We start from the raw sequence: 17,406 nt of genomic DNA, 5'->3' as shown, positions 1-17,406 counted from the left end.
AGTTCCCGCTCTTGGTGATAGATTTTATAGCATGCAGTGGCATTTTCACATTGTCTCTCTCTGGCGCCGCATGTCCTTGCTTGGGTCCTGGTGTTCGGGGAAGGCGGATTCATCCGCGCATTTCATTATCTTCTCTTGGGTCCGGACTTTGTTGGTGAACGGTCACCGAAAAGCTCTCTCTCAGCATCGACATTTTATCTCTGAGCATCGACATTTTGTCTCTCTTGGCATCGACATCCTCTTGGTTCTTCTTGTTCTGGGTCCCATAGCGAATGGTCGCTATTGCTCTTGCGCAAGGAAGCTTCATCGCAAATGGTCATGTTCCGACATCTTGCTAGTGGCCGTGAGGAGGAAGAACTGTGGACCGAGAACTGCGATTTCCCATGCAGAGATCGTGAGGACAAGCGCGGCTGGAAGAGCGAGCTGCACGACAAGGCCGTTCGTTTCGCACACGGAGCCAGGAGTGAGCGGGCCGCACGGGAGGCCTACTTCACGCCAACGAGCGTATTTTGCCACGTCCGGATTGCGCGCTCGGGGCCTGACGATTCCTGACGAGATACACCAGCCGATTGGAGATAAGTGCCACAAATCACACCTATTTATTTTCCAGTTATTTTATCCTTCGTATTCGGGTCTGTGTGGGAGCGCTCCAATTAGGAATATAGTTTTATCGTGTTTTCTTTGTTACCGGCATTTTCTTTAATAAATCCAGTATTTTTGTTGTATATTTTACTTCTGTGTAGTCTGAATTAATTTATCCAGGTGCGAAGAAGTCGGGTGAAAGCTGTCCAGGTAAGTTAGTCATCCCCCTTTCCCTCACGTGTAACGAATACAGTCATATTGAATTGAACGCCTCGGAGTTAAAAGCTCATTTGGTCATCTGTGTCACCCTACGGTGTTCACCACACAGGGTATTCAAACGACAATATGCATAACAATACAGGAATTGGACTATGGAAAAATGCTCCAAGGTGCTTTGGACAGACGAGTCAAACTTTGTTATTTGGCTCTAGTATCTAGTTGAAGCGAGACGATGAAAAACTGAAACTTATAAAGAGCCTTGCTTGAGGCCAACAATTAAGCATGGAGGAGGTTAAATTCAAGTTCTCGTGATGTTGGAAAACTTCTGAAAATTGATGGTATATTGATTACAGCAAAGTCGAATCCACCATGCTATCCCCAGCGGTGCAAGACTTTACTCCAAACTTCATCTTACAGCAAGATAATGACCCAGAACACTCAGCCTGGGATAATTAAAAATTATTTGCAAAGGAAAGAGGAAACGGAATCTTTCAACACATGGAATGGCCCAACCAAAGCCTACATCTTAATTTAATTGAAGCTGTACTGGGAAAAATTTCAATGGTTTTGAAGGAAGGAAAAGAGTCGACGTACTCGCGATTAGCTTATATCAAGGTATATTGTGTTTAAATTTGTTTATTACCTCCGCCACCAAAGGTGGATGGAGGTTATGTTTTCACCCCTTTCTATCTGTCTGTTTGTCTGTCTGTCCGTTTGTGAACAAGATATCTCAAAAAGTTGTGGACGGATTCGAACAAAATTTGGCAGAAAGGTAGCGTATGTGACAAGGACGAAATGATTAGATTTTGGTGAAGATCCGGATTCGGATCCGGATACTAGAATTTCTTAAGTGATTCTTCACCATTGGGAGATTGGGCCAAAAACGATATATGGCAGGATATCTCAAAAAGTTGTGGACGGATTTGGACAAAACCTGGTGGAGACCAGTTGGGTGTCTGACGAGGGCGATTCGATTCGATTTTGGCGAAGATCTGAATATGGATTCGGATATGAGAATTATTTAATTTTATTAAGTGATTCTTCACCATTGGGAGATGGGGCCAAAAACGATACATAGCAGGAAATCTCAAAAAGTTATGGATGGATTTGGACGAAACTTGTTGGACAGGTTGTGTGTGTGGCAAGGAAGAATCGATTCAATTTTGGTGAAGATCCGGATCCAGCTAGTAGAATTTTTAAGTGATTCTTCACCATTAAATGATATGGCCAAAAACGAGGGGTAGATCAGGGTATGAAAGACTGGAGCTATGGTGATTCCTGTGATTTATTTTGATTAAATGTGTTTCTGTATTGTGATTTTCTGGTCTACTCTTGTGAGATACAAAACGTAAACTGTTCACCAGGCGGAGGTATGCTCTCTACTGTTTGAATAAGATTTTATTTTTCATTAAGGTGTATTTGCATAGAAAATTCAAAATGTCTGTAAGACTTGCACAGCAGTGTGTACCTGTATAATAGGCATATATAATGGTTGGTATGAGTTTATTCGATATGTATAACATTACGAGGTCTCGGATGACTAAGGCGGCCATTATTTGCTCCGCATCTCCTATTGCAATTTGGACAGGTGTGTCTGGAACCATGCAGGCTTCGTCTGCTTCTGCTTTTCTTTAGATGTCTTCGTTAGTCAAAACTCATATTCTGCAGCACCCAGATGTATTTTTCTACGCCACTCATTCTTCCGTTTGCCTGCAGACAAGAACATACTCGTGCGCAATCGGCATCGTTATATTTCCGTGTTGATTTTGCTGATAAAATATCCGTGCGCAGGGTGATGAGGTAAACTTGTTTCGGCATTGCTTTTGACTTGTCCGTTCAGCTCCAGACCACACTGACCGGTTGGCCTGCCTCCCATACATACGGGCCGCACTATTCCTCCGGTTTTGCTTCAGTAAAAATGATCTGATATGTCAACGATTCACTTATTACATTTATCTTCCCCAATCATAGTTTACTCTCACCTCCGGAGCGCGACATATTTCAGCTGTGTACTACTTGACTGACATGATTTCTCAGTGAGTTTATTTTGTAATTCTTGTGAAACAAGTGAACTTTATCCTTCATCTTCCTTTACCACTTTACCAGTGTCATTTGATCTCTCAATAAATAATTTAGCCAGGGTACCAGTGTACAATAGCTGACTTTTTTTGAGAGATTCTGTTGCGATTTTTAATGGACAAAACCAAATGAAAAGAATGGACAGGATACCCGGCTTTGTAATAGGAAGGATGCCATACTTCAAAATACAGCACCCACTTCTTTTCAAGCAGTTGACCAGAGTGGTGGTTTATTAATCAAACAAAGACTCCAGGGTGACCGTGCCATCAACTGAGTTCCCTTTTTTGTATACATAGTCAAGGCTTGTGGAAGAGCTAGTTCCAGTACACTGAACGGATCAGGACACATCCGGACAAAATGAAGACTTGAGAGAGGGGGGAAACCAACAGCAGAGTTGAAGGCTGAGATGGAGGAAGACTTGGCCAAATTAGATGGTATTCAGAGAATTACTACCTCTGTGTAGTCAACTTGGTGCGAGCCAACTCTTCTGTTTTTGAAGGGTGTTTTTCTTTGATCCAATATGGCTGCCAGAACATGTGAGCGATTACATCATAAATTTATATTCTCTAATACAATTATTATGTAGATCAGGCTCAATAAATTTCAAACTGATCAGACTAAGTGTTGTCCCTGTCAAATTATGATGTCATAAGTAAAGCACAATGACATCATCATTAACAACACTTATTCCCCATGCAGAGTTCTTTACAATGAGCCACGTTTCAATTTTTTCCATGGAGCGGTTTCTGAGATAGAGGCAGTTTTGGGTTTTTTCCAAGATAGCGCCTGTACCACGTGACCGATGACGTCATTATTATTTAAATATTCCACAGGACGAGGCGTTCCGATGGTGAAAATTTTGTGTCCATCAGACCAAGGATTGCAGAGACAAAAAAATTCATACTGATCGGATGAAGCGTTATAATTGTCGAATTATGACGTCATAACGAAGGCACAGATGACATCATCATTAACATATCTTATTCCCCATGGGGAGTACTTGACAACGCACCATGTTTCAATTTTTTTTCCATGGAGTGGTTTCAGAGATATGGAGGTGCAAGGTTTTTGGGTTTTTCCAAGATGGGGGCTATATTACGTGACCTATGACGTCATAATTACAATTAAAATATTCTACAAGAGGAGCCCCTCCTATGGGGAAAATTTCGTGTCAATCGGACCAACGGTTGCCGAGAAAATGAATTTTTAAAATGCAGACACGTACGTATGCCACACGTACACAACCGATCACCTTTTCACTTTGGATCGCAGGGTAGCAATGGGTGTGGGGAGGAATTATGGGACAAGATGGATACAGAAGGAAACTCTCAGGAGGGAAAAATTGGAAGGAGGAGGGATTGGGGTGCGGTTAACGAGGGTAGAAAAGATAATGGTTTTGGATTGGGGACGATCTGAGATGGTGGTGATCAGCTGTCTTGTAGATCTGGAGGGAAGAATGAGATTGAAGAGGATGTGGAAGTCGGTTCCTCAAATGGAAAAAAAAGAGGAAGGAATGCGTAGAGGTGAGCAGTGATCCTGGATTTAGGTAGTTTCACCAGAAGGGGTCTGATGGTGAACCATGTGGACCCTCCAGAAACCTGGGTGACAATGCAGGGAAAGAGCGGAGGGCGCAAGATCAGAAAGGTGGCGGTAGAAGACGGTCTTGCCATCCTTCAGATAAGAACAAGAGAAAAATGACCACAGTGTGGTCACCAGCTGCGACGTGTAGAATCATGAGGATATCCGTTGCAATATGCGCTACCAAATTCGACAAGTCATTAAATTATACGCATGCACTAGCGTCTTTTTGTCTTTCAGTTCTGGTCTTGTCCTTAGTTTTGTGACGCAACATGCTTCATCAACTGATTACATATAATGTATGGACGTGAATGTTATTTCTGTTAATGTTAATGTTAATTCATTAATGTTATTTATTAATGTTAATTCTGGGTGGCAGAGGGATAATTTGAAACGGGCTTGGTCGGTAGGAGAAGTCCGAGTGCATGCACATGCGCTATTCTGTATTCAATAATTACACCTAATTTGTGTCAAGTTCTGTGAAACGAGATTGATATGAAAACATTCATGTTGTCTTTGTTGCTAAATTTATTCTGGTTTCTTCAAACAAATCGCGATTTTAGCCCGCGATGTTCTTACCTCATACCAACGCACGTCCGAGTGTATGCGCATGCGCTATACAAAAAGGCACCCCAACAACAAGAACAACAACACGGTCCTTTCATAGAGCTGCTCGTCGCAGCTAAAAACCTTCATCACTTTGTTTTGGTCGTCCATGGAATACAAATACAAATCAGGCTCAACTCTGCTGGTCGTCGGGGTTCAGATGGGATCAGGAGCATTAAAACCGATGTCATCTTCCACGAATATTGTTCCATTGAGAAAGATAATTAATTAAATTTGACGATTTTTCTGCATTCTTAATGAACAATTGATGCCACACCTTGATCAGCTATTATAATGACCTTTCAATTGTTATAAAATCAAACTGTACTCGAAAGGAACAAAGGGCACTTGTAACTATTTAGCTGTATAAGAACCATTTTCTTTTTAAGTGTCTCGGAAGCACAAAGAAGCTTAAGCTTGTACATATGAAGGGCAGAAATAACATATTGCCTCTCTATCTGTGAGTTTCAATGAGGATGTAAAACAAAGTAAACATGTGACAAAAGGATATTTTATAACACGTCGTCGTCGTTGCTGTCGGCGTGGTTGTGGTTGTTGTTGTTCGAGTACTCCTTCCGTGTACTTTTATATATTTTTCTATTGCTTCAAGAAGTATTACTATAAATAATTTTGTGTGCTCCTTTCGTGTCCATTATACTATATTTCTAAAGGATTCTTGCTGTCGTTGAATAATAAAAATGGTACCGTTGGAATCTCTACATTAAGCTTCTTCTTCTTCCCTCCTGGAAAGACAGGCTTTTAAAACAAGCATTTGTACGATTAAACAGACAAATTTTTGTTTTAAGTAAATAGATTATTAGTTTTCCAACCAAGTAGATAGATTATTAGCTTTTTAACAGCACCATTGTTATTATTTTACGACATCAGGAACCCTTTAGAATAAAGCGTGACGGATGGACGAACGGACGCTGCTCGTTAAATTATTAATATACTAGTAACAGTACCCGCCATACGGGCAGGGGCTTCAATTGGGAAGCCCAAATGAAAAGGTAAAATATCAGAAATTGAAGGCTTTTTTATTTTAAACGATTCATATAAACATCCGTTGAATCACAACACACGCAAGTCATTAAAATCTAAACAGTACATGGCTAAACAGTACATGGACGATCACGTACCACATACGTCTCGCATCTCGCTCGCTCTAATGTTGTTCCGATAATGATCCTTCCGCAGGTTCACCAACCGAAACCTTGTTACGACTTGTACTTCCTCCAGACAGTCAAGTTCGCTCATCTTTTCGGTGCACCGGCACGAACCGAGAAACGGCTCGTGCAGGGGCTGATCCGAGGATCTCATCAAACTGTCCGATCGGTAGTAGCGACGGGCGGTGTGTCCAAAGGGCAGGGACTTAATCAACGCGAGCTGATGACTCGCGCTTACTGGGAATTCCTCGTTCGTGGGACACTGTCTCAAGCCCCAGTCCCCATCACGGATGGGGCTCAGCGGTTTACCCGAGCCTGACGGCGAAGGGCAAGGTACACGCTGGCCCGTCCAGTGTAGCGCGCGTGCGGCCCCGGACATCGAAGGGCATTAAACGTTCATTAAACATTAAACGTTCATTAAAGGATTACGAAACGAAAAACATTACGAAATTACGTTCACACTGTCACATCAAACACTACCGTGAACACATACATCGTCACAACATCGTCACAATGAGAACATCGTCACAATGAACGTTATGCAAACGCGAATGTTATGCGGGAGTCCAAACCTGAGAATGCTGGAGACCAAAGCTGAAATTGGGAAAACTAAATAGCCTATTTTACTCCCAGGGGTCCCAGGATTACCCACCCAAAATATCTTTGCGATCGGTTCAGCAGTTTTTACGGTACCTTCGAACAGACAGACGGACATTTGGTGAATTATAGTAAGATTATAGTGACGCAAACATGCACATGAAGTGAAAGAGTTTAAACTAAAAAATCTTGCTTGGAATAGATCAAGAAATTGATTCCAAACCAGACAAGGAAAGGAAGCTGGTAAGAAAGCGATGGTGGAATTAATTGGCCGAAATGTTCATTACTTTGCTTGTTCTTGCACGCGACTGAAAAAGTGAACATGCATGGACAAAAAAAATGTATAAGTAAAAGGTAAAAACCTTAAACGAACAAACAGGTTTGATATGAAGAAAAAAGGGAAAAATAATTAAATTTTCCAAACAGTTGAGAGTCCTATTAGCACCTTGCTTGCAGTCTGGTCCGGTCCAGCCAGCTACACAAGTTTTGTTTCCCATTTTGTCACAAACAAAATGGCCGACAAAGTCGAAGCGTGGACGGCAGAAGTGCGTGCAGTCTCCCCTATAGTAGTTCTCCTGGCAGCGTACTCTGACTTCGTATTGTAGCATAATGTCCTTGCCACGGTGAGTGAATGAACGCCACACCTCACCAGGCTGGGCCTCACCCACACTTATAGCACGTTCCAGGAGCACAGCATCTGGAAAGAGAGAATGGGCAAATGGGGCATCCTATAAAATATAAATAAACATGGATATCATGTGATAACAGATCCCAGATTAACGACACTAGCAACGGTACCGCCCTATGGGCGGGGCTTCAATTGAGAGGCCCAAATGAAAAGGCAAAATATCAGAAATTGAAGGCTTTTTTTATTTTAAACGATTCATATAAACATCCGTTGAATCATATCACACGCAAATCATCAAAATCTAAACAGTACATGGCGCCCATTTTGAAAAAAAGATTGAATTATGCAAAACGGAAGCGGCTGCTTCACGTCTTTCTCAGTCGCACGTCTTTCTCAGTCGCACGTTTATGTGTGAAGAGTGCGCGCCGAATCTGTAACACGGAAGTGGCCGCTATACCGCTGATGTTTCTCAGTCGCTTTGCACACGCTGCCATGTTACTTTGGAGCCGCACGTTTATATAGGAAGAGTTCGTCAGGAGTCGATCAACTCTCTCCTGGTACGTAGAATAAACAGTATTTGTAGAATTTCAACAAAAGCCACATCACTGTTCATATCGGTAAATATTATTCCATCGTGTTTGGAAAAACTGGGAAATTGGAAAACTTGGAAAAATTGGAAAAACAATATAGCCTATTTTACTCCCAGGGGTCCCAGGAATACCCACCCAAAATATCGTTGCGATCGGTTGAGCCGTTTTTGCGGTACCTTCGAACGGATGGACGGATATTTGTTGAATTATAGTAAGATAATCATGAAATAAATAGGTAAACAGCCAATGATGCTATTCGCAACCATGTGCTGCATACCAAATAAGAAGAAGAAGAACTAAGTTTTGTTTCTTTTCCAGACACTTCATACACATTCAAATAGGATAATTTATCCCATTGAATCTAAGGAGACCAAGAGACATTCCTTTGTTGATTGCATCATCTACCAGGAAGATAAGCAAGAAAAGACTTTAGAAGCAAGTCAACAATGGATGGCCACATTCCAAGAGTTAACCGATTTGAGGAAAAATCTGAGAGACACTAAAAATGTAGATATCATTGAGTTAATTCACTTGGTCTTCACCGGCAGGACCCAATGAAGTGGGCTCAAGTCATGTGATGCAAGTTACACCAGCAAAGAAAAGATAGCAAGACTACAAAAGCCTAGTGGAACTTCCCAGCATGGCACAAGTACCGACACCATGCAATACAAACCGGGTACAGAATGGCATAGGCCAAAAGTATCCGGACAGTACTGCGAAGCGAGTGAACCGGGATGCATCCTTTGCCAAAAGTCTTTGATGAAGTGCAAAAACTTTCTTCAATTACAACATTCAAGATGACTCAACCGTCTATTGGGAGCAGCTCAATTGGACTTCTGTTTAAGTGTCATCTTGGCAAGTCAATGACCTAGAACAGTGATTCCCAACGTTTTCGGCAAGTTTTCCCCAAACTGCCACGCCCCTCCCATCTTTTTATTGAAATAAAATTGATTTCGGACACAGTAAAGTGCAGTCGGACACTATGACTACGTCGCCATGGCCACTGCCCGCTGTTGATACTACACTACTACAGTGATGATTGAAGAATATGAGCGCACAGCTCCTTCCGGCTTCAAGTCCAGACGGAAATTTCTGTGAGTAGGTCCCACGGGATTTACGTAGTGAAAAAGTTAATAAAGGAAAGCGAATTCCACAGGAGATGCTGACACCACGCGCGATCGCTATACCAACAATGATTCCAAAGTCCTTTTTTTTTTTCTTTTTTTTTTTTAAAGCCAAATTCGACATTAAAAATGATTTTTTTTTTCCACATACCTCCATCCCCGCCATCCCCGCCACCCCCGTACCCACCTCGCGCCTCACAAGGAGGGCACGCCCCACAGTTTGGGAACCACTGACCTATAATGACCTAGTCAATGACCTAGTCAATAAGTCCTACACTTTTCCTATTGAACCCTTATTGGTACAAAACATTCACAACAAGTACAGACTCATCTAAAGTCGAATCCAATTTTCCAATGCAGATATTACAATGATTTGGTTTGTAATGGAACTCGGATTGAATCGGGTCATGTATTGGGTCTCATGAAGTATGGAAACGGAACTATGTACCTGCTGACGGTGCTGGTGTTGCAATACCTCCATGTTTTATCAGCCAAAAGACAACATTTCAGGGGAAGCTCCAAGCTCTCGTTGACGGTGTATTCAACTTTATCCCACGAAGAGATCAATCGATTGAACAAATGAACACAATACGAGTTCCAGAAAAGTTTCGCCATTTATTATTATTAACCATGGGAACTCGCAACATGAGGTAACCATTCTGGTCTATCAGCCACATGTGAAATGATACAGGTGACACTCAGACTTGCATATGATGCCAAAGATTCAACCTGTCTACAAAGGAGTTGATGCTACTGAAGAAGAAGCATGGCTCAAGATGTTTACATGTATGTCCGTCTGCTTCTTGTTGGACAGCAACCTCTCGACTATGACAATGAGGATGACAATCAGGAGGAACATGCAGGTGACAAGATCTGTGCTTAAAGATAGCATTACATCGAAAGAATGAGGTGAGATTAAGGATGGAATTAATGTCGAGGATTCTGTATCGGTTGAGATTAGAGATTGCAAAAGCAGTAAGACACTGGTCGGATACTATAGCAGGGCTCCTGGTGTGATGGAAGAGGAGGAAGGAGGAGTACATGAAGAATTCAGAAGGGCATGTGGTAAGGGAAGAATATTGATTGTGGGAGATTTTAGCTTGCCAGGGATAGATTGGGTCCAGGAACAGGGAAAGAGCAGATGAGGATTTCCTAGATGTAGTCGAGGATGCTTTTTAACCCAGTTTGTAGATAGGCCCACTAGGAGGAATGATGTGTTCGACCTCCTTTTACGTAACGATCGCAATATGGTGGAGGAGGTGGAGGGAGGGGAGCATTCAGGATCAAGTGACCATAACATAGTGTGTGCAAGGATTCTGGTAAGAGTTAGAGTTTGGGATAGTAGATCAAGGCTATCGGATCTCAGGAAGGCAAACCTTGAGGGTACGAGGAGAGAGTAGAGTGATGTACATTGGGAGATGTTAACAAGAGGACAATAAGCATCAGAGAAATGGGAAACCTTCAAGGAGTAAATGTGTAGAGAGTGCAGAGGAAGTATATTCCAATGAGGTGTAAAACTAGAGGCACAAAGAGACCAGGGGTGGTTGAGTGGTGAGAAAAGGAATCTCAAGGAGAAGCAGAAGCCATTTATTAGATGAATTAGAAGAAGCAACATGACTGGAGTTAGATTTACATCTGTATCGGAGTAAGCAAAGGTAAGTTCAGAAAATAACTTGGCAAGCCAAAAAGGGTCTGAGAAGGACTTGGCTAAGAATACTAAACATAATAGCAAGGCATTATTTAAGGATATAAGGGGTAAAGAACAAATTCGGACAAATGTGGGCCCATTCAGAAATAGCACAGTGAGAGTGGTTGAGGGAAAGTTGAGGAAAGTGAGACAGCAGGACAATTGCCAATAGCTGGGAGTATCTATCATTGAGGTGAGGATCGGCTTTTACAGAAGATACAGGTTGGAGCGGAGGAAGTAAAGGAACAGGGCGGAAAGCTAAGAGTACATAAAGTTCCGGGGCCAGGTAATATGCAGCCGAGGGTATTGAGCGAGATGTTAACGGATATCTTTAATATCTCACTGCAGTCAGGATAGGTACCGGAGGATTGGAGAGTAGCAAATGTAACACTGTTATTTAATAAAGGATCCAGAGAAGAATTAGGGAACTACACCTGTTCATTTGACTTTGGTTGTGGGGAAGGTGTTGGGGACATTAATTAGGGACCAGATAAGGAACCATTTAAATAATAATAAAAAACTAATTAAATGCAGTAAGCACAGGTTTACCAAAGGTAGGTCTTGTCTAAGAAATCTTTTAGAGTTCTATGAAGCAGTTTCTGATTGGGTGGATGGAGAAATGACAGTGCACAGTGTATATCTAGACTTTCTAGACTGGTCAGGTATAAATAACTGGATTAGAAACTGGTTTAATAATAGGAAGCATTTTTGGTTCACGAGTTATCAAGTGACCAGTATATTCGTCATGTGTGTGTGTCTGTCTGTGTGTGTGTCCGTCCGCAGCATAACTACCCGATGATATAATCCAATCTTGATGAAGCTTGGGTGGGAGGTTGATATCATGATCTACTTGTGTCCTGCCTCGGGTGGGCGTATTGCGCCCATTGTGGGCGGAACCACGCCCGAAAAAGATGTCTTTTTAAGGGGTAATCGAGTTCAAGCTACATCTTCTCCGAGGGGTTTGGTGGAATCTGACAGGGGGTTCGGTACTTGGTTAGGCCAATGTCATGTGTCTAGCCCCACGGAGCTCGATTTTTCATTTTCGCCCCAAGGTCACAAGGTCACGAAATTTAGAAAAGTCGATTTTTGATGGTTTTATTACATTGTTCGCTTCCTGATAGGGTGAAATGTCGTACATTATCTTATATTATCACATACATCATGAAATACAAGTTTTCCAACAAATTTCAGAATCTTTGACCTTTGAAGGTCACAAAGGTCAAATTTTCAAAGTTGTCGGAATCGAACCGAATTTTCGGTATTGTGTAGCTAACTAGTCTCATAACAGATAATACATTCCTATTTATATATTTTCAATGTCGGTTTTGACCTTTGTCATTGAATACCGCTCGCTCGTGAACCATCGTCGTCTCCTGACTTGTCTTTTTTAGGTCCATTATTATTTACATTAACGATTCGGATTGTGGGGTGAAGAGTAGGCTTCCCAAATTTGTGGATGACACAAAGCTTGGAGGTAAGGAAGATAACAGAAAGGGGGTGAGGGTGGGGTTATCACATTCAGGAAAGTATTAATACGTGCACAGATTGGGCAAAAGATCGGCAGATGCAATTTAACCTAAACAAGTGTAAGGTTCCAGGGATGGGTAAGAGTAATGAAAATAGAGATGACGTGATATAAAGGGGAAATTTTGGAGCCTGTCACATGGCAGAAGGATCTGGCTGTGGTGATAGATACGGAGGGGAGTGACGAGGGGATAAGCAGACGGGCCAATGCCAGGTAGCCATAGGTAACGAAAACAAGGTTTTAGGTTGTATTCAAAGGGGGATAAATTATATATAAATCCAAAGAGTTGGTTTTAACATTGTGTAGGCATCTTGTGAGGGCCAATCTAAAATGTTGTGTGCAGTCTTGGTCACCATAACTTAGGAAGGACATAGTTGCCATATAGATGGTTCAGCACAGGGCTAATAGGTTGTTGATTCGGGCCTAGCTTGACTCAGCTATAAGAAGCGGCTGAAGGAGACCGAGCTGTGTACATTAGAAAGGAGGCGGTTACGAGGGGATCTGATAGAGATGTTTCAGATAATGAAGGGTATGGACAAAATAAGTACAGAATAATTATTCAGCACAATAGACAGTGGTAGGACCAGGGGCCATAGCCTGAGAGTGAAGAATGGGAGAGTTAAGATGGAAGTAAGGAAGGGGTCTTTCACTCAGAGTAGTTAATATGCATGGAATGCCTGGAATGGTCTCCATGGCAAAGTTGCAGTAGTAGCAGCAGAAACAGTGGATAAGTTTAAATTGGAATTAGATATGTACCTGGAAGCATTGGAGATAGAGGGGTATAGGGATGTTGGCACGACATTGAGGTAACTTGAGCATGGACGGGCGATTGTGTGCATCTGCGCAGACTGTTGTCTGTGGGGGACTCGTCAAGGGATGATGTGTGGTTATTGTTGTGTGTTTTTCATCCAAGACCCACAATCGCCCACTCACCACATTAACCCCCCCACAGCTCCCCGGGAAGAAAAGGTCCTCAGTATTTCACAAGACTTAGTCATACAAGTGGTGGGATACACTGGACTCCAAAGCATGTGGGCCTCGGTTGTACTTTGCACACGATCACGGCAGCCAGTCGAGCTCTATCAGAGTGACGATCACATGATCAGCTATGACAATATTAAGCAGATTGATACAGCTTCTGCAGAAAACATTATCAAATCAATGGACACAAATACATGAGCAGTTATACACCAAATTAGTGCCTGGACGATTCGTACATTTCACATGTGTCAACATTGACATTAATTAATAGTAGTTTGTACTTGACGATAACAATCATGACAGCAAAGTCCTGGAGCAGATATGAAGTTCTCAACTATCACACATACAAAGAATGACACCCAGTGTTCCTTCAGCAATGGAAGAACCTATTGGAGCAAAATATCAATGAACTATTTGCTCTTTTATTATATAAAAGGTTTAAGAAAACTTTCAAAGAATATGATATGCACGCTACAGACTACTACCAACGTAAGTTTCAAGGTCTGGCGGGAGTATACAGATATGGTGCAGATTATTCTCATTTTTAGGTGAGCCTCGACCCTAGAGTAATGGAGTTTTGGATTTACATAGCCATGCATTTCAGAAAAATTGGAATTTAACCAGGTGGGTCCAGATCAGAGGCAAGAATGGTCAAACAGTAGGCCTATTGGCAAAAGGGGAGGCGGCATCATTGGGATAACCAAGGCTACAACAGCACTGTGCAGGTGGGCCTTATCTTGCAATCTAAGATCACATAACATAGAACAACCAAACCAGAGACGTGTATAGGATTGGTTTGGAGGACACGTTAGTCCACAATGCAGTCACCAAGAGGAGAACGAAGCGAGACGATAATGTTGTTGCCATATTAAGCCTCTTGAGCCTGGTGTTGGCTTCGCGGTTAGGGTGCCGGCTTGGGATCCCAGGATCCTGGGTTTGAATCCTGGTCAATCGCTGAATTAACGCCAGGGGGGTTGACTCAGCCTGTCATCCTTCCGAGGTCGGCAAATTGAGTACCAGTTCACTGGTAATTCCCTGTGTGTCGCAAGAGGCGAGTAACAGGGTTGGTGGCAGGAAGGGCATCCGGCCGTAAAACATTGCTTCAAAAAGGGGACCAAGGTGCCAAAAAAAAGGACCAACCCCCGCTCTGCGGGGAAAAATGGCCTCTAAAGGTGGTTCCATATTAATCCTCTTCAATGTTTTTCTCTCAAGAAGCAAATGAGGTTTTGGAGAGAATTGCTACGGAATATTTAGCATCACAACAGATTTAGGAAGTACTCTTGACTGCCAAGCAACAAGGTAGAAAGTAACTCAACATCATTTATGAGTGATACTCTTAGAGTAGATGGAAATACTGAGTTTCAAAATCCAATGCATACAAATTGTCCTCTTATTTTTGCATCTTCGTACAATGTACATCACCAAAACATGGACAAGAAGAGTGAGAGAAGAAAACACTCAAGGATGTTTGGGGATTTAGGTGATGCGTTTTTAAGAGCTGTTCTCCAAGCCAACTCTTCTGTTTTTGAAGGGGTTTTATCTTTGATCCAATATGGCTGCTAGGCTACGTGAGCGATGACATCATAGATTTATATTCTCTAATATAATTGTTGTGTAGATCACGCTCAAGAAATTTCAAACTGATCAGACTAAGCATTGTCCTTGTCAAATCATGACATTGAAGGGCGGTGCTACGCGCGCTTGCTTGCACAACAAGAAGGAAGCGGACAACGCGGTGAGTTTAAGAGTCTTTATTAAAAGAGCTCACTGTAGCACTGGCGCGCTCCGGGCTGCGCGCCCGGTGTATATCCTGAGGCCACGCCTACCCCTGGGGCGTGGCCGCCGCCCACTTGGTGCGCGGAATGATGTCACCACGCCAGTGGGCTTTCGTGTCCGCCACACACGCCCCCCCCAGAATTCCCGCGCACCTGGAGGGCCAGTTTGTGGGGCAAACGGATGACCCGGCCGAAGCGCCCTCTGGCGACCGGCGGCGTCCGGGGTGCAGGGATGCCAGCTGGGATGCCCCCGGCTGTACCCGGGATGGGTGCCGGACCGGGGGGCGGCGTGCCGGCGGTGCTGGGCGGTGCCGGGGGTCCGCCTGCCGGGGGGCGGCCCCGACGCGGGGGCCGAGCCACCGGCGGTGGGTGGTCCACGTCGAGGTGGGCCGGCTTGAGTCGATCCACCGAGACGCGGTCGGGAGTACCGCCGATGTCCAAGGTGAAGTGTTTCACCCCGGTCTCCAGCACGCGGAAAGGCCCGTCGTACGGGGGCCGCAGTGGTCTCCGGTGGGTGTCGTGCCGGACGAAGACATACTCCGCGGTGCGAAGCTCCGGGGCAACGTGCGTGGGTGGGTGCCCGTGGTGCGCCGTCGGCACCGGGGCGAACCTCCGGGCGGTCTCCTGCAGCGCGGAGCGCTCCTGCGCCGCGGACCAAGGTGCCGTGGGGTCGGGGAGGAACTCGCCCGGCACCCGCAGTGGTTGACCAAAGACCAACTCCACCGCGGATGCGTGCAGGTCCTCCTTGGGCGCTGTCCGGAGGCCCAGCAGGACCCAGGGGAGCCTGTCGACCCAGCCGCCGTCGCGGAGGGTGGCCCGGAGAGCGGCCTTCAACGAGCGGTGGAACCGCTCGCACAGGCCGTTGGCCTGGGGGTGGTAGGCCGTGGTTCGGTGCAGCTGGACCCCGAGCCCCCGCGCGACCGCGGCCCAGAGCTCCGAGGTGAACTGGGGGCCGCGGTCGGACGAGATGTCCGAGGGGGCGCCGAACCGGGCGACCCAGGTGGCGATGAACGCCTGCGGGACGTCTGCCGCCGTCGTCGCCGCCAAAGGCACGGCCTCCGGCCACCGGGTGGTGCGGTCCACCATGGTAAGGACATGGGTGAAACCCCGCGAGGGGGGCAGAGGTCCCACCAGGTCCACGTGCACGTGGTCGAACCTACGTGCCTGCACCGTAAACGGGGCCAATGGGGCCAGGGTATGCCGGTGCACCTTCGCGCGCTGGCACGCGAGGCACGTCCTGGTCCAGCCGCGGACGGCCTTCCGGAGGCCATGCCAGACAAACTTGTCGGCGACCAACCTCTGGGAGGCCTTCGTGCCCGGGTGGGACAGGCCGTGGATGGCGTCAAAAACCTGGCGCTGCCAGCCTGCGGGCACGATGGGGCGAGGCCGCCCGAGGGAGATGTCGCAAACGAGGGCCGTGCCCGCGCCGTCGAAGGGCACCTCGGTGACGCGGAGGCCCGTGACGGCGGTCCGCATGGACCATATGCTGTCATTGTTGGGCGACGAAATCCCGGACGCTCTATTCCGGGCGTTGTTTCGACGCCAGCTGCCAGCACAAGTCCGCCTCGCATTGGCCGGTTCTGCGACGACGGAACCCCGGGCTCTCGCTGCAGAGGCTGACAGGTTCTTCGTGGCTTTGGACACCCAGGCGAGTTTTGGCGCAGCCGTCGCGGCTATCGGGGCTGATGATGATGCTGATGCACCACACCTCGTGGATCTCGAGGCTGATGCGCATTTCGTGTCCGCCGCCGCGCCCCACCCACCACCGCCGCCACCGCGAAGAAAACCGCGGCCTCCGCCGCCGCAGCCGCCCACCTGGTGTTTCTTCCACTCCAGGTTCGGCCACGAGGCTCGGCAGTGTCGCCCGCCGTGCTCATTCGGCAGGTCGGGAAACGGGCGAGCCGACGCTCGGTGGCGGCTTTGAGCGTCGGCAATTCAAACAGCCTCCTGTACATAACGGACACCTTGTCCGGGCGCCGTTACCTGGGCAACACGGGAGCGCAGGTGAGTGTCGTTCCTGCCGGTACGTCCGACAAGCAAACCGCGGGCCGAGGTCCCGCGCTGCTTGCGGCCAATGGTACGTCTATACGCACGTACGGAAAACGCTGTCTCTCTCTGCGGTTCGGAGGTCAGGTTTTCCGTTGGTCGTTCGATACGGCCGACGTGCCTATGGCACTGCTCGGTGCGGACTTCTTATGTGCTAATGGATTACTGGTGGATGTAAAGCGCAGAAGGCTTGTCCAGGCTGAGACGTTCAGCTCGCTCGCGT

General features: G+C 45.8%; 1 protein-coding gene across 1 annotated transcript in view; it reads right to left on the bottom strand.

Annotated features, from left to right (window-relative positions):
- The window catches only part of LOC137411844 (protein serrate), a 67,864-nt gene that overhangs the window by 20,618 nt on the left and 29,840 nt on the right, over positions 1–17,406 (bottom strand). Inside the window, exon 4 of the mRNA XM_068097129.2 lies at positions 7,273–7,524. Coding sequence (XP_067953230.1) covers positions 7,273–7,524 — 252 coding nt within the window. The remainder of the gene's footprint in view (positions 1–7,272; positions 7,525–17,406) is intronic.

The sequence above is a fragment of the Myxine glutinosa genome, chromosome 11 (genome assembly GCF_964187855.1).
Source record: "Myxine glutinosa chromosome 11, kmMyxGlut1.1, whole genome shotgun sequence".
NCBI lineage: Eukaryota > Metazoa > Chordata > Myxini > Myxiniformes > Myxinidae > Myxine > Myxine glutinosa.
This window is presented reverse-complemented; position numbering and strand designations above follow the sequence as displayed.